Below are 18,253 nucleotides of genomic sequence, written 5' to 3' on the forward strand. Positions count from 1 at the left end.
TCTGTCTTCAAACTAGACAAAGAGTCGCCCAGATGCGTTTGATTTTACTTTTACAAGGGTTCTAAAGGGTTCCAGAACTCACATCCTCCTGCAAGCGAACGCCGTCCAATGCCCCTCATCTAACCCGAAACACTGTCCAACGGATCCGACCCTTTCTTAACCTCCGACCCGAGTTCTGAGCGATCGTGAAGGTCCTCTTTATAGCACAATATGCAAATGGTGCATAATGCTGGTATTAAGCCAGTGAGCCTTGTTTATGCTGTTTGGCAGAGGAGATAACAGTGATAGCACTTCCTTTTTCTGACCTCCAGCGCGGTAAACAAGAATGATGGTTCTGGAATCGACTGGAGTAAAATCCACGGCTGTTTCGTTTTTTTTCCCCCCCATCCGAAAGATGAGCGGATAGGAGGACAGAAGATCCGAGAGGATCTTGGTGGTCGGGCTCACGGAAGAGCAAGGGAGTGATGGAGAATGTGTTTACTCTGCCTGTTCTGTCTGTTTATGTATCTTCTATCTTAATGAACAGTGCATTATTTCTCTCAGGAAGAGAATTTCAATGATGCTAAAGTCTATTTTATAGTCTATAAACACACTTAAGTCTCTGAAGTTGCAGTGAGGCTGGGGGCGCGGCGGACATCGCTTGTGGTCTGACACTGCCGTAACCTGCTTTAAATCTCAGGCTTTATAGTAAACAGCTCTGGACATCTCTACAGGGCTTTCCACACACAATTTATTTTATTTACTTCAGTATATTTCTGCCAGAGAGGCCCTTGAGATTTCACAAAGCCTATCTGGTAACCAAGGAGGAACCAAACAACAGCACTGAATCACTCTGAAGCTATTGTGCTGTTTTGCTTGGGAAACATCCAGTTTGGACTTGGAGTCAAGGGTCTTAGAGTTCAAGCGAGCCCAAATTAGTAAAATCAGAATGGCTCTGTAAACACGTTGGAATGAAAAAACAGGGACAGATGAAAGTAAAATCGCATTTCTTCCAGGGACCCTTACTGATAGCATCGTACGCTATCATATAAATCAAGACTTTATCTGAGGTTGGTTCAGCGTGTAATATGGGTGTCATGAGTTCATTCATTAAAAACACTGACAGCTGAAAACCCTTAGTTATATCCTTTACTCATGCCAGAGTGGCTTCTTCAATTCTACGGTTACCTTTCCAGAAACCACAAAAAAAAAAAAAAAAACGCTAAAAGTGCATTCTGGCCAGATGTGTCCACTTCAGACAAAAGCTGCTGACCCCCTTAAACCTGGACCTGAGACAGGACAAAATAAACACAGCAGTGGAAAGCTGTGAATAATATTTCAGAAAAAAGGGTGTCGGACACAACGCAATGCTGGACGATTCTTTCGGGCTCACGGACAGATGTCCAATGTACAATTGTCACTAAGTTTGGAGAAGACAGTAAGAGAGTGTTTATGTATCAAGCAATTATTTTGGATGAATTAGTTCAACATGTTCAAAGGAATTCACATGTGGGGTGCAAACTCCTGCTTCTTTCAATTCTTTAATGTGTTTCTCAATGTCTATCACTTAATAGGTTCAACAACGTCAGATTCAAAAAAGTTTCAAACTATTTTTATGCAGCAGCCATTTTTAGAGTAATTATAAAAACAGCGTGATGGAGTTGACATAAAGATTGTGACAATGAAAATAAGCACAGAAACTTAAAAAAAATGTTTTTAAAACTATAAAAGTCACCTGTTTCTTTGAGGTTGTGGTGGTGTTGAACAGTAGGTTAAATGGAAAGAGGACCCCTAGAATGAAGGATGACTTTGATATTGCCTGATTTAAAAACAAAAGTATATCTGGACAAAACATACTGACAAAACATAAAAGCTTATTTAAAAATGTTATTCAATTTTGTTATCGTTTTAGTTTAGGACATATACGTAAAGTTTTTTAAAGATACATTTGATTTTGTTTATTGTAATCTATTTCCTAATGTATTACATTTGAATCTATCAAATGTATTAAATTTGAAAGAATTACGTTCTGGTGGAAATGTTGCTATAAAAAAAAAAACTAACAGTGGATAAAGTTTGATACATTTTGTCACATGTCTCACAAATAAAGGGATAGTTCACCCAAAAATGAAAATTCTGTTATCGTTTACTCACCCTCAGGTTGTTCCAAACCTGTATGAGTTTCTTTCTTCTGCTGAACACAAAAGAAGATAATTTTAAAGAATATGGATAACCAAACATGGTGATGGAACTCATTGACTTCCATAGTATGGTAAAAAAAAATATATATATACTATGGAAGTCAATGAGGTCCATCAACTGTTTAGTTACCGACATTATTCAAAATTCTTTGTTTGAGTTCAGCAGAAGTAAGAAATTCATACAGGTTTGGAACAACTTGGAGTTAAGTATATTACCGAATTTTCATACTGGGTGAACAATCCCTTTAAGAGAGGGGTATTTTAACCCTTTGGATTCATGCATTAAATTCAATATCATGATCAAGTCTCTCTTGGCACAAAATAATGTTTACGTTTTTAAACAGTCTGTGAGTTATGAAGGAAATATATGGTCTACTACTCCACACTTTTAAATGATGTCGCTGTTCTCCTCCCATCCGTTTGGAGGCGCTGTAGCGTGTTAAATCGACAGTTTCTCATCTCGCGCAGGAACTAAGGCATCCTTGACAACAATCGCCGGTTGACTGTTGTATGTGTGTTGACGCTTTTGTTTACTTTTTGTGCTTTCCCAACCATTCATTTTATTCATATAGATTTTTAAACATTCATATAATTGTTTTTAAAACGTTTTACCACATTATAGCTGAAAATTTAGTTGGACACAGCATTTTAGCGCCCCATATCACTCAAGTAAGTGAAAGTTTTATTAGCTTAATGTGTTTGCTATTATTTAGTAATTGACTAAAACTCTCTGTGTTGTTAAACCTTATTAATAATCACTTTCGCGGGGATATTAATCTACAATGTTTTATTTCCAACAGCGCTGCTCCGTTATTTACTCTTTGAGCTGAAACAGTTAACGTTAGCATGCACGTCTAATGTTATTGTCTCCTACAGATGAATTGCATGCGTTGCTTTGTATAAATGTGTTTATTGAATGAATGAATAAATGGTGCTGAGATAAAGTTATGAGCATGGAATGGCGTATTGTTTTGTCATGTGATCTCCGTGCCAGTGCTTTGTGGGCACCTTAATTTTACGTTAAAAAGAAAGTTGAAGATGTAAACTAATTGGCTGATTTGCATTGTTTTAGAAGGCAGCTACATTTGCATGGTTCCTTTTTCCACTTTAGTGCATGTACTAACAGATGTTTTTTATCATTCCCCATGGCAAAGCTGTGGTTAAGTGCCTTTGTTTTGGGGACAATGGTCTTAGTTAATGAATCACCACCTATTGTGGGGTTTAAACCAAGATTTGGTTACCGCCATCTAAGACATGTAACTTCATAAATTAGATTCAGCTAAATTCTACATGTAATGTAAAACAACAATATGTTTATGTGTTCTGCAGGTTGTGTTTTGTAACGTGACATGCATCTGTAAAGGGGTTGTCAAGCCTAAGACATCTACAGCGGCTCCATGGAACCCAGTAACGATGTGGCGCTTGATATCATCATTACCAATGTTGTATCTGTCTTCAGAACCAGGTGCCATCTAAACCTGCGTACCATCGGCCTAGAGGGGACTAATGTCATCTACAAGCCTGAAGTGGGAGTAAGTCTAGACAGTCAGATGTTTTAGATCACATACATTAGCGTGAAACCATTAGTAACCGCTTTAACAGGGCCTGAAACAATTTTTTTTCCATCAAATAGTCAGTTACCTTCTTGCCAACATTTGAGATGTGTTCCCTTTAATTAAATACAAAATGTTTGTTTGAGTATTGTTCTTACAATAGGTAATAGAGATGAATTGTGCTTGATGAACAATATGGTTAAAATAACAATTTGTGTAAAAATTTAATTTGCCGTAAGAAGAGTCATACTTGTTGTTATTTTTTTTCTTTGAAGACTATCATGTCTGTTCTGTTACATAATAGTTTTAACATGTCTAGACTAGTAGTTTTGCATAACAAAAAAAACCCATACATTTTGTTCCTCTAAAGTTGTAATAGGACACTAGCATGTACACAATTCATGGAAAGTGGCATCAGCGTTGTTTTCACCCTTTGCCTGAGATTGTCAGTATCAGCAGTATTAATCAGGATATGGCCAATCATTAACACTTGTTGTTGCTTATGTTCTGTGGATGTTTTTCCAGAAAGTCCTGATGAAGCTGCGAAAACCACGTATCACTGCCTCTATATGGTCATCAGGGAAAATTATTTGCACTGGAGCAACAAGGTCCCAATAAAATTTCCTCCTTTTCAATTCTCAGAACTGCTGGAAGAGTTGTTTGTGCTACTTCTAAAATAACAGTTGTCTTCTAAGATACTGTTTGTTTTGGTGAGTTGGTAAATTTCTTGTATGTTTATTTTTGTTTAGTGAGGAGGAAGCCAAACTGGGTGCTCGCCGTTTGGCCCGCTGTCTGCAGAAGATTGGATTCAAGGTGTTTAAATGGATTAATAGCTACTTGACAATTTTGTAAACTGCTCTTCTGAATGATGATTAAAAATGTATTTTCACATCTGCAGGTGAGGTTCTCGGAGTTTAAGGTTGTCAATGTGCTGGCTGTGTGCTCCCTGCCTTTTCAAATCCGTCTTATTGAGTTCACTAAAAATAATCGGCCCATTGCCAGGTAAGACCTCCCAGGGTGTTCTCCATCTACACATACAATTGATCATAATACCCATGTTTTTTTAATAGTAGGTGCACTTGTGTTGTGGATGGTCAGTAGTAGAGACAACAGACTGGCTTCTTAGACATACACTTTGTGCTTATGCCTGTTGATTTGGTATTGCCATCTGTTTTGGGCCGAACTGACAAATGGTCAGTGCACAATAAAGTGATGAAAGTAGTGATGAAATTGGAGACCTTCCTCTCTATAAAATTCAGTCACAAGTGGTCACAGGAGACGCATATGAGATGTATGTTAATACCAGCTGTGAACATTAATGTGCCTCCTCTGACCACTTGCGATCATTAGATCGCGAGAGATGGATGTTAACACCAGCTTCAAAGGAACCTTAAGAGCCTAAAAAAGGGAACAGTACTCTCTAGTGGTGAATTGGTGTATGTGGCGGCATTGAGCAATCTCGCATGTTCTCCTGCAGCTGGATTGCAGGGGTCTCATCACTATGTTTGTGTCTGTATGTATTTTTAGCTATGAACCCGAGCTCCATCCTGCTGCGACATACAGAATCAAAAACCTCAGGAGTACAGTGCAGGTGTTTTCCACAGGCAGTATCACTGTTACAGGTAAATCACTCACACACCTTTCACTCAGTATCATTTTATCTACCGTAATCAGGGTTTTGTCTGGAATGTACTGCAAAAAATCTAGACAGTTGAAGATCCTTTTAATACAATGCCAGCCCTCGGTATGTAATGACTTCTCAGTGAATTCTCACCTTTTCAGTGCAGGCCTCGATAGAGCTCATACAGATTATTGCATTAGTCACATATTTTAAGGATTATTCCTAGATTATTTAGCCACATTATATTAAAGACAGCCCGCAGGACCACCTGCTTTCTTGTGTTTAGCATAAAGACAAGCTGAACTAATGTTGGATCTTATTGTTAATGACCATTTTCCCTCTCTCTAGGACCAAATGTTCAGACTGTGGCATCTGCCGTGGAGCAGATTTATCCTCTTCTGTTTGAGTGTCGAAAAACACTGTCATAAACCACACACACGTAGGCACCGGTTTGAAATTAAAAGCACCTTATCATTGAATGTTTTAAGGCTTGTAACTGTTGTACTGTATGTGTCTCCAAGGCAGCTTTTGCCATTTCACGTCCAAGCGGGTCTAGGTCGTGTGTTTTCAGAGTCATGCCTTTGAACGTTGACTGGTGTTCTGACCCCATGGCAATTACAGACGACCTCTTAAAGCTCAGAAGAGGACCATTAGTGCATTGACATTGTGTTGCTGGCATTGTGTAGTTATAAACACTTGAATTAACTGTATTATAATGCATGGACACCAAAGTAAAAACTGGCAGGCAGTGACATTTAAAGATTACATTTTACTGAAACTTCTTGGAAATTTTAACTAAATTGATTCTAGCGATGTCTTCGCGGCTCATTTAATGATACTTTAAGTCAGAAGCAAGAGGTTAAAGGGCAAACACTTCACATTTAAACAGCAGGAGATGTATATCTGTTGTATGCTGTGGACAAGAACACTCTGGGTTGTTAAGGAATCTTTGGTCCATATGTTTATGTAATATGTGAAAACTTTTGTATTTTATAATAAACAAAATAAAAAATAACCCCTATATTAAGTCATAATTGTCACTAATTTGTGTGTGTCTGTGTCCTGTCAAGAGGAATATACCAGCATTACTCATATTATTTAGATGTATTATTTAGTCCTGCATATCTACTGCTACTTATTTTAGTATTTTAGTAACTCATGGTTCATTTGATTATGGTTTCATTTTATGTTTATATCCATTCTGCAGATTTTCATTCTGCACAATTAGCACAGTGTAGGCCTGTTCATATTTTATCTCTGACATGGAAATCACTCGAAAGTCGCAAAGGCCGTATAAAACCCGGTTATAAGCAACCACATTTTTCTTTTAAACGCTGTAAAAAAAAGCCTTCGGTTTCAAGTTGTCAAATGTATTTAAAAGAAAAAAACATCAATTTGAAGCTCTTTTGCGGGATGACGCCTCAGCTTAAACAGAGTAAACTGATAATTTTGTCCTCTTTTCTACTACAGGTCATTCTCAAAAAATTAGCATATTGTGATAAAGTTCATTATTTTCCATAATGTAATGATAAAAATTAAACTTTCATATATTTTAGATTCATTGCACACCAACTGAAATATTTCAGGTCTTTTATTGTTTTAATACTGATGATTTTGGCATACAGCTCATGAAAACCCAAAATTCCTGTCTCAAAAAATTAGCATATCATGAAAAGGGTCTCTAAACGAGCTATTAACCTAATCATCTGAATCAACTAATTAACTCTAAACACCTGCAAAAGATTCCTGAGGCTTTTAAAAACTCCCAGCCTGTTTCATTACTCAAAACCGCAATCATGGGTAAGACTGCCGACCTGACTGCTGTCCAGAAGGCCATCATTGACACCCTCAAGCAAGAGGGTAAGACAGAAAGAAATTTCTGAACAAATAGGCTGTTCCCAGAGTGCTGTATCAAGGCACCTCAGTGGGAAGTCTGTGGGAAGGAAAAAGTGTGGCAAAAAACGCTGCACAACGAGAAGGTGACCGGACCCTGAGGAAGATTGTGGAGAAGGACCGATTCCAGACCTTGGGGGACCTGCGGAAGCAGTGGACTGAGTCTGGAGTAGAAACATCCAGAGCCACCGTGCACAGGCGTGTGCAGGAAATGGGCTACAGGTGCCGCATTCCCCAGGTCAAGCCACTTTTGAACCAGAAACAGCGGCAGAAGCGCCTGACCTGGGCTACAGAGAAGCAGCACTGGACTGTTGCTCAGTTTTGCATGTCATTCGGAAATCAAGGTGCCAGAGTCTGGAGGAAGACTGGGGAGAAGGAAATGCCAAAATGCCTGAAGTCCAGTGTCAAGTACCCACAGTCAGTGATGGTCTGGGGTGCCATGTCAGCTGCTGGTGTTGGTGCACTGTGTTTTATCAAGGGCAGGGTCAATGCAGCTAGCTATCAGGAGATTTTGGAGCACTTCATGCTTCCATCTGCTGAAAAGCTTTATGGAGATGAAGATTTCATTTTTCAGCACGACCTGGCACCTGCTCACAGTGCCAAAATCACTGGTAAATGGTTTACTGACCATGGTATTACTGTGCTCAATTGGCCTGCCAACTCTCCTGACCTGAACCCCATAGAGAATCTGTGGGATATTGTGAAGAGAAAGTTGAGAGACGCAAGACCCAACACTCTGGATGAGCTTAAGGCCGCTATCGAAGCATCCTGGGCCTCCATAACACCTCAGCAGTGCCACTGGCTGATTGCCTCCATGCCACGCCGCATTGAAGCAGTCATTTCTTCAAATGGATTCCCGACCAAGTATTGAGTGCATAACTGAACATAATTATTTGAAGGTTGACTTTTTTTTTTTTTGTATTAAAATCACTTCTTTTATTGGTCGGATGAAATATGCTAATTTTTTTAGATGGGAATTTGGGGTTTTCATGAGCTGTATGCCAAAATCATCAGTATTAAAACAATAAAAGACCTGAAATATTTCAGTTGGTGTGCAATGAATCTAAAATATATGAAAGTTTAATTTTTGTCATTACATTATGGAAAATAATGAACTTTATCACAATATGCTAATTTTTTGAGAAGGACCTGTACACTGTAAAAAAAAGTTGCTGCCTTACATTTTACAAAATAACTTACAAAACGTATTTTGATGGGTTAAAAAACATGTCAACTTATTGATCATATAGTTTTTTTTACAGTTATAGTACGAAAAAACGAATAAAAAACATGAATAAACATCAGAGGGTGTGTTAAAAGATGAAGTACAACTTACTAAAAATTATCATCCCTCATATAGTTACCCAACAAGTGTTTCAACCGCAGAAACACGTCAATAAAACGCCAATGTAAACAAGTCACATACACCACAAGAAAGTCATGCAATCAATTTACTTAACTCACTACAATCGAAACTATATTTACATGCATTTTTTTATTTAATGATTTATAATTAGAAAATGTGTTTTAATAAATCTAATTCTTCCAAAAATGTATTTAATGCATATGTATTAATGCATAAATGGAGCAGGAAACTTCTTTTTTTTAACTAAAATCACATATATTTTTTAAATTAACCAAATTCCATTTTGTAATATTACATATTGCTTGTGTAATCTGATGGCATGAAGGCATCTTGTATCAGTGACACCTTCAAGTGTTGTCTATGGTGGTGCTCAGCACACAAATACTGATAGGCCTGTGTGGCGGGCCACAGAATGTCCTTAACTTGACATGGCATGATTATAGTCATGACCGCACACGCACAACTTCCAAAACATTTCATAACAGTGAGTTGTAAAAGCTCCAAGTCCAAAACTACTTACAATGCTTTTTAAAACTTAATACAAATAAATCAGATTGACATATTAAATTCATCTCAACTGACCCATCGTGCCATGGGAAGGCTTAAGCAAAATTGTTTGCTTTAATGACAACATGACAACATTAATTAGTCATATCTCTTCTACACAGTAGATCAGTGTAGTCACGTATTTGGCTGTCCTGTGAGTTGTCCGACGGCACAGAGAACAATGTGTTGCTTGCAAATATGCTTGTGCTCTTCCACTCTTCATCTAGGTAAAAAGTCAAATGGTTGCAAGAGCCTTTTCCTCCAGTGAGGGTTGTGCTGCAGTCTGGTGTTTTCTTCTATGACACAGCAGTGTGCTGCTCAGGTGATTCCTACAAAACAGGACACGTGTCTAATCGTTACGTGATGCACTATAGAACATTAACTCCCTGATGCATGCAGAGTGGGGCAAATGCCAACATTGGAAAAATAATGTTTTTTGATTCTCACATCTTGCAAAGAAGTATGTTTCCAAATATTTAGCTGAAAGGGGTGTGTGTATAGAACAGGTTGCTGAAAAAACATGTTTCATAAGTCACTGTGATTTTTTGGATATTCACTCTCCTTCTTTGTAAAACTATGGGAATGTTTAATTTAATAAATACAATTATTAGTGTTGTCAAATTTTTCTGTAATAAATCCTGATTAATCGCACCTAACATTAAAGTATTTAATGTATCTCTATATTGTAATAATTTCACATTTATCTCCAAATGAATGTACAAACAACATAAAGAAGACAGTATATTTTAAATATTTCTTTAATGACATATTTTTATGAATGAAGGCCAGTATCCCCGATACCAGTACTGATACTGATGCAATTTTAGCCATTAGTTATAGCCATTCAACATTACGGTATAATTGAAAGCTGTCGATTTTAACATTTATTAGGCTTTAAAAAAAAATATAACACCTTCTAATTTAAGTGAACTTAAAACAATCTTCACATAAACCCATTATAATAAATGTCATATTTAGCTGTGCCTTTAATATATCAGGGCTCAACGCTAAGGATTTTTTTTATTGGTCCCAGTCAGACAGGTTCAGATTTTTACTTGCCCTGCCAAAATGCACAAAAAAAAAAGTTTTTGGTTTCATTGTTTTTGACCCCAATATACAGAAATTTAATAAAGTTATCAAACATTTCACAGTCTTCACTGCATACATTATAAATTAAAAATAGATTAATCCTTATTAAAGCTACAAAAGTTATTCAGTCAAGAGAAGTGAGTGGTTTATTATACCTGCCGCACATGACATGTCTGGAGGCTGTGTTAATTGCATTAAATATTTTTAATATGTGAAACACACAAAAAAAAAAATCACAAAATTAATGCGTTAATTTTGACAACCCTAAAAATTATATATTTAAAGTCTATATGAACGAATTTTTTTAATGTATTAATCATTTTTCTATTGCCAATGTGTGAACAGCTTGTGACAAAACTTCTAGGTTGTCTATGTAAGCCTGTAGAGTGATTTTTATGTGAAGGACTCGTGGCGTTTTTGCTGGGAAAATCAAAAGCATGTGACCGTTACGCACGCTCCTGAGAACGCCTCTTCTGGAAATGAATGCTTACACCATATATATACACCGGTATGTCTACATCGATTCCTCATTAGCAGCTCTTTCTACGGGCCGCTATACGTAAGCCGTTCTGGCATATTGGAACGGTCAAAGCCGGTCAGTGAACACTCGAGAGCAAGTTGACTGTGCATCTGCAACCATAGTTATACGGATGTATGAATATCTGCAATAGACATCCGCAGATGAAAGACAAGCAAAGGCCTTAGCTAACATAACTTAATATTACAGGTTTTTAAACTATGGTAAATTAACTATGTTAATACATATAAATACACAAAACAAAAACACAAAACATTGCTGCGCAATGTTGTGGCATCTTGAAAACCTTTTTTTTTTACAGTGAGTGACGACAGCATCTGAAACGTAGGCGGACATGTGACAAATGTGGAATCTGTGTATACATATCTATGGCTTACACACTGTTCAGAAAAATGCAGAAAGAGAAAAGAACTCTATAGTATAGCAGGGCCTGAATCACATTCAGTCTCTTACTTGTGTACCAGTGCGACAAGTTTTCTGGCCTAATCGCTAATAACAAGGGTTTCTGAATTCTACATATAGGTTTAAGATTTAATATTTACAATGAAATTATTTAATAGTTATAATTGCATTAATTAAAATAAATTGTCTTACAATGGCAAATTTGATTACATATAATGAGCAATGATAAAAGTGATGCCTTTAATTATGTCACTAATTAACTTAATTTGAAAACAAGTAACATGAGATGCATTTGAGTGTGTGTACTACTCACTTCATGGCAAGTTCCTTAGAGATCTGTTCCAGTGATCGGCCTTTCGTCTCTGGCACGAATACAATCACAAACACCACCAACACGAAGCTCATAGCAGCATAGGAGAAGATCACGGTGGGCAGGCCGATCCTCTCTACAACCACAACACATTACACTCTGAAAAACACTCCTTTCTGCTACAAAAACTTTTTTTGTTTATTGTTCTGTGGAAAAGTTTGTGTTTCTTGTGTTTTCATTCCATCTCTGCAGGAACATTCCCACAGGTGGCAAATGAATGTTTGGCAGACTGCCTCTAAAACACACAATCCTAACTCAGTCCGTGCTTAGCGATCAGTTTCTGAGAACTAATACAGCCCTCAATGAGTATGATAGTAACAGTATTTCATACAAATTAGTCTACAGTCTGATGATACATGGAGTTTCTTTCTTCTGTTGAACACAAAAGATAGTTTAAAGAATGTCAGTAACCAGACAGTTAGCCATTGACTTCCATCGTATTTTTGCTATTATGCAAGTCAATGGCTAACCGTCAACTGTCAGCTTAACAACATTCTTCAAAATATCTTTTGTGTTCAACAGAAGAAAGAAACTCGTATAGTTTTGGAACAACATGAGGGTGAGTAACTGATGACAAAATGTTTATTTTGGGGTGAACTATCCCTTTAACTTATTGAAACTGTGTAAGAACAAGTGGGATATTATCAAGACTTTTGCTAAATTAACCTATCATCGATCTATCGATCCATCTATAGCAATGCTTGAAGGCTATGGGAACAACATGATGGGTTCAATTCTAACATTAATAATTGATCCACTGTTTTTCCAGAATAGCAACTCGAATCAAAACAACACTTTTTACCTCGTTACAGTAGTTAATGATCTATGGCTAAATGAACTCTTACACAACTCCTGAAGGGACACTATCATGGTGTCTTTGTCAGGCTCTATTTGAAATTTACTGACATTTATGTCTGTGGTCATGTCAATAAGGGACAGGTTTCATATTAAAATGTAATACTTAGGCTTACGGATTTGAACAAATCACTAACTATAAGTATGAGAAAAATAATAGTGATGCTCACTAATTATAATATTTTCCTCCTCGTAGTGTCAGAACAAGGTCACAGTAAAAAAGTATCAAATCAGCAACTGATGACCCCATGAGAAAGGACCAATTAACCACTTATCTAAATTGAGAAATAAAGCCTCAATCTTCATGGTTTTATTGGATGACCATCAGAAGCTAGATACTGATAAATATACTGACTGCACCCTGCAATATAACTGGATCATGATGACCTATTGATCTCATATCTGTAAATAACCTCCTCTCTGTGCTTGTGTGTGTGTTACCTGTCATGGTAAGGAAGGTCATCGATATGAGTAAATTTGTGGCCCAGTTAAAAGCAGAGATGACGGACACAGCCTTTCCACGGATGCCAGTCGGGAAGATCGCACTCAATACCACATGAACCACTGGTGTTAGAGGATTACACAGACAGAAATAAGTTTGGTTAAAAAGTGAGAGGATGAAAGAACAGCTTATTCAAATTTGAAATGTGCAACATAAGCTTTTCACAGAAATGCATCATTAAAAGTATAGTTAAAACCTAAAACATTTTTTACTCATCCTCCTGTTTTTCCAAACCTGCATGACTTCCTTTCTTCTATAGAACACAAAAGGAACAGTTTTGAAGAATATCCAAACTGTTTTCAATATATTGTGATGGCAGTGAATTGTGCCTGTGAAGCTCCATAACAGAACCCCTCTTTTTAATGAATCGGTTTGTATGATTTGTTCACAAATTGAGCTGATCCAGTTCTCAAGTTCAGCTCACTGATTCAATGATCCGGTCACGGCAGTTAAGAGATGAGAGTAGTAGCGATGCCGATGTCCAATTCATGAATGAATCATTCTATTGAGGTTGAACTTTTTTTAATGAATTGGTCTGAATGATTCATTCACAAATCGGACTTTTCCCTTTTGCAATCCACAGACGGAAATCAGTCATATTGGTTTGGAATGACATGAGGATGATTAAATGATGACAGAATATTTTTTGGGGGGGTGAATTATCCTATTAAAGGGATAGTTCACCAAAAAATGAAAATTAGCCCATGATTTACTCACCCTGAAGCCATCCTAGGTGTACATTACATTCTTCTTTCAGACGAATACAATCGGAGTTGTATTAAAAAATGTCCTGGCTCTTCCAAGCTTTATAATGAGAGTGATTGGCTGGAGAAAATTTGAAGACCAAAAAAGCTTATGATACTCCTACATCCTACATGCGCCAATTCGACTTTGTAGTATGCGTACGGTCATCTGCCGGAAGCTAGTTATTTTAATTAATAATAATAATAATAAATGATCATAAAGTTATAAATATGGGTATTTTTCTTACAAAAATCCATAGCTTCACTTCAGAAGGCCTTTATTAAACCCCCGGAGATGTGGAGTATTTTTATCATGGATGGATGCACTTTTTTGGGCTTCAAATTTTCTCTAGCCATTCACTCCCATTATAAAGCTTGGAAGAGCAAGGACATTTTTTAATATAACTCCGATTGTATTCGTCTTAAAGAAGAATGTCAAATACACCTAGGATTGCTTCAGGGTGAGTAAATCATGGGATCATTTTTTGAGTGAACTAACCCTTTAACAGGAATGTCACTTAACAGGAATGTTCACTTACTTGGTCCCAAGCTGATGGAGAATCCAGCTACATACACCAGCAGGCTGACCAGCGAGATCCATTTTAGAGAGGGCGACACCTCATTAACATGAAGAGACTGAAGAGCAATTTTTGAAGAACCCTCAGCAGGTTCCATCAATGCTGTTCTGTGATCATAAGTGTAGTTTAAAATCCAATGGCCCTTAGTGTCATTAATGCTAGTGTGGAAAGGATCTGATTTGTGCTTGGTTTGAAGTTCATAATCAGAAGGCTGGTATAAGCCCAGTGGAGTGTTTGTCTGGATATCAGTCTCATCTTCCATCCCAAGTACCGTGAGGTTTGCTTTATTTATGGGGCCTTTGCATAGACTGGAAACATGTGTGCGGCTCTGCATAGTAACGGCCCCTAGGGTTGCCGTTGACAACGTCATAATGACGGCTCCAACACACAGAAGGGCTTTAGGCCCCACTTTGTCCACTAGAAAGACTGCAGGAATGGTCCCGCCCACTTTAACCACACCAAACCCTGTGGAGGCAAGAGTCGCTGCCTCGTTCCCGTGGAAGCCCACGCTGCTGAGAACAGTTGACGCGTATGCCAAAATGTTGGGCTGTCCCGTAGCCTGCTGCAAGAAAACCAGCGCAGCACCAACAAGTAGTCTCTGAAGCATGTTGTCACAGGAACGGAAGAGGTCCAGGAAGCCGTGCTGGCGCTCCGCCCCCAGTGCCATGCGAATCGCCTGAAGTTCGTCCTCCACCGCGTCTACCCCTTCGATCCCAGCACGGAGACGGAGGAGAGTGGCGTGAGCCTCTTTCTCGCGCTGTTGGGCGAGCAAAAAGCGCGGACTCTGTGGCAACAGCGGCATGATGCTGGCTTGCAGCAAAGCAGGGAGCAGTACGCCAGCGAACGTAAACCTCCATCCATTCGGGACACCTGCGAATGCCCAACTCAGTCCAAAACCCAACAGCATCCCTAAAACTACCATTAACTCATATACACACACGCACCGCCCACGCCAGGTGGCCGGTGCCACTTCCGCCGCATACAGGCAAGACGCTGTGCCTGACAGCGCTACCGCCATGCCGACCAACATCCGCCCGACAACTAGCGCCCAAAATGACACCACACACACACTCAGAAGCGTGCCCAGCACACACAGCAGCGCTGTGAGGATGATAGAGAACCGCCGCCCGTAACGGTCCAGGATGGTGCCGCCACCCAGAGAGAGGAGGAAAGCTCCAAACAGAAGGGACCCAACGACTTGCTCTTGCTCCGGGCAGGAGAGAGTCAAAGCATCCCTGAGTTGAAGCAAAGCTCCTGATATCAGACTCATCTCATAACCCATCATCAACCCACTCAGGCAGGCCACAGACACAGAACACAACACCAGCGCTGCACCATTACCTACAGAGAGAAAGAGAGAGGAGGATATTTTTAAAAGATTGCACTGAAAAGTACAATAAACACATCCAAGCATCATAAGACAAGCATTTAAATACATTAATATGATTATCAAATTACTACATAGAATTAACAGTGCCAGTATACAATCAAAATAAGCCATGAATATGGAATGTTACAGTAAGTAACAAAAATCATCATCACAGAATTACTTGACTGATTGTGTTTATTGCAATTCCTATACTCAAACACATGCTCCCATGGCTTTCGTTTATGAGGTTTGTTTCATAATGTCCTACAAACAGTTATACAGTAAGCGTTTGAATTGCTTTATTGCAGACTCTAATCATTGTGGATAAATGCACACTAATCACCTATAATTAGCTACAATATAACTGACTATCAAACTATAATTATTTGACTATATATGACTGATTGATTATTACAACATCACAGCTGGTGAAAGATATGTACAGTGACAATGGGGTTCCATTAGTTATGGTTTGGATTACATAACTGTTGCACAACTAAGTCAACGTGTTCTAGGTGCATCTTATCATTTACAAACAAATTATGAAACTTACATGTGAAAGATTTCTAATTCTAACAGATTACCAAACAAATCAGTAATATCAAAATTTCAAGAATGGATGTCAAGCGTCCTGCCTATTTTGCCATGTGACATGTCTGTTTTAGTAAAGTTTGAATGGATGCACAGACTTTGACATCAAAAACTAAAAACATTGGACATATTTTTTTCTTCTGTTAACTGTTATAAGGAATACTTACCTGATTTAGCAGATGGGCTTTTCTCTAGATGTATGTGTGTATCTGGACTCTGTAGAAATGTTTTGCTCTGGGGGTCAGAAGTCATTCTTATGGACTCTTCAGATGCTTCCATGTTCTTCAAGGGTTGTGGTGTGCAACTACAGTAGGTAGACAGTAAAAAAAAAAAATTAAGAATAGGTTCTTAATAAATAGTGGTGACCATGCATCATCAGCAATAACATTAGCAATGAAAAAGATACTGAGGAAACTAACTAATTTAGACCTTTACCATGACACATTCAAAACACCAATAGAAACTTTTCAAACATAGTCTCTTAGTAAAAAGATCTGCACTTAAATATATCTCTAATCAGCATGCAAATAACCACTGAACTCCTAAAAAACACAAACTAGTTCTCTAGTTCATGGAAGTTCATACTGAACAAAGCCACAAATGAGAGCAGCACAACATGCATCATTTACTGAATTACTACTCTTAACACATTTGTTACAGCATGTCCCAAACAGGAATGTACAGCCATTGACCATCTTGGATTTCTCAATGCCATTGCTCTAGGCACAGAGCAATGTATCTATTGCTCTAGATCTATTGATCAACAAGTAAAAGCTCAATATCATTCAAACAGAGCGTTCGCGTTTTAATGCGCCCGTTACCTCTTTAACATCAAATATGGGGACTGCTGTCTATGAAATCATTGCAGCTCTTCGCATCTCTCCTCCTGGGTGGCAGGCAGTAACTTCTCTGTCCTTGTGTCGATACACGTTTCTTGTTTTGGAAGCAGTGACTTAAACTCCGCCTACATTAACCACTGCAAAACAGCGAGACTGAAAGTGTCAAGTAAGCAGAAGGGGTTGAAGAACTAAGCAGCTCTGACTGGGCTGTGTTAATAAAGGATCCATTATTACACTATGACAATCATTTTTTTACATAACAGTTTGGACTTAACGATGTGGTGGCGACCCACACACATTACGAACGCATGTTGTCAGCAGCTGTTGCGGTGCCCGATTTTTCAGGACTCGGTGTTCAGTTCCTTTAGATTGAATCTTTTTCCTGAATCATTGAACCGGTTCAACAAACCTGAAATTCGCCATTCGAAGCGCAGCTGCTTTCTGCTTTGTATACAGGGGTTACCAGGGTAACGTTAGAGTGAATTTGCATTTTCATTCAGTCCACAGATAGGCTTTATGCACAGCTGGCGTAACGTTAGGCCTAATCCCAGCAAAGTGAGTAAAACAGAACGCTCCCATATGGTTTCTGTTTGGTTATTTTGGGAACCACACGGAACGTTCTCTAGCTAGGTTCTTTTTTTTTTTTTTTTTTTTTTTTTTTTAACCAACTATATTATTCCCAAAACGTTCTGGCCTGGGACCAAGAATGGTTAATTTCCTCTTTCAGGGCGTCATGGCGGAGCAACAGTTTGAAGAGAATATTGCAAGTTAGTTTTAAAGTCATATGCTTCCAAAAACAAACTGCTTTTTATTACCGCCAAACCAACGAAATGGCGTACGTCAATGGTTAGAAGAATAGCAGAAATGTTATACGTATGCTTATGAATGATGACTCGATTGTAAGGACAGCTTTATCAACACGCAAGCTGTCAGGCCAATTTCTTACGTAATCGTCGAATTGGTTTCTTGAACCAGTTTTTTGTGTCGGACTTAACTGTGTGTATTTGAATAAGAAAGCTGACTGCATTTACATTTCCTCAGTTGATTGACTGAACAAGGAGCCCTACGTGCCTCAAGTTATTTTATGTTGCTCATTTTATACTAGTTTTTCCTGCTTTCCCCCCAATTTAGCCTAATCAGGGGCCAGTTGCATAAACATAGCCATTATGTTAAGACTGTCTAGAACTAGTAGGCCTACGAACAACTATTAGTATCAGT

General features: G+C 38.4%; 3 protein-coding genes across 4 annotated transcripts in view; 1 reads left to right on the forward strand and 2 right to left on the reverse strand.

Moving 5' to 3' along the window:
- Nucleotides 1–18,253, reverse strand: part of hbs1l (HBS1-like translational GTPase) — a 167,034-nt gene that overhangs the window by 32,608 nt on the left and 116,173 nt on the right. The window lies entirely within an intron of this gene.
- Nucleotides 2,639–6,381, forward strand: tbpl1 (TBP-like 1). The gene is made up of 7 exons (XM_056239938.1): nt 2,639–2,849; nt 3,510–3,712; nt 4,259–4,341; nt 4,483–4,546; nt 4,632–4,735; nt 5,261–5,355; nt 5,703–6,381. Exons 2-7 carry the CDS (start codon nt 3,578–3,580, stop codon nt 5,780–5,782), a joined length of 561 nt encoding a protein of 186 aa, XP_056095913.1. The 5' UTR covers nt 2,639–2,849; nt 3,510–3,577; the 3' UTR covers nt 5,783–6,381.
- On the reverse strand, nt 8,685–16,513 carry slc2a12 (solute carrier family 2 member 12). Its single transcript, XM_056239880.1, has 5 exons — nt 16,364–16,513; nt 14,198–15,577; nt 12,855–12,977; nt 11,502–11,634; nt 8,685–9,488 (listed from the first exon to the last, which is right to left on the reverse strand). The coding sequence occupies exons 1-5, from the start codon at nt 16,473–16,475 to the stop codon at nt 9,395–9,397; spliced, it is 1,842 nt and encodes a 613-aa protein (XP_056095855.1). The 5' UTR covers nt 16,476–16,513; the 3' UTR covers nt 8,685–9,394.

Source organism: Rhinichthys klamathensis, unplaced genomic scaffold, assembly GCF_029890125.1.
Source record: "Rhinichthys klamathensis goyatoka isolate OS25496 unplaced genomic scaffold, OSU_Roscu_1.1 h1tg000020l_1, whole genome shotgun sequence".
Taxonomy (NCBI): Eukaryota; Metazoa; Chordata; class Actinopteri; order Cypriniformes; family Leuciscidae; genus Rhinichthys; species Rhinichthys klamathensis.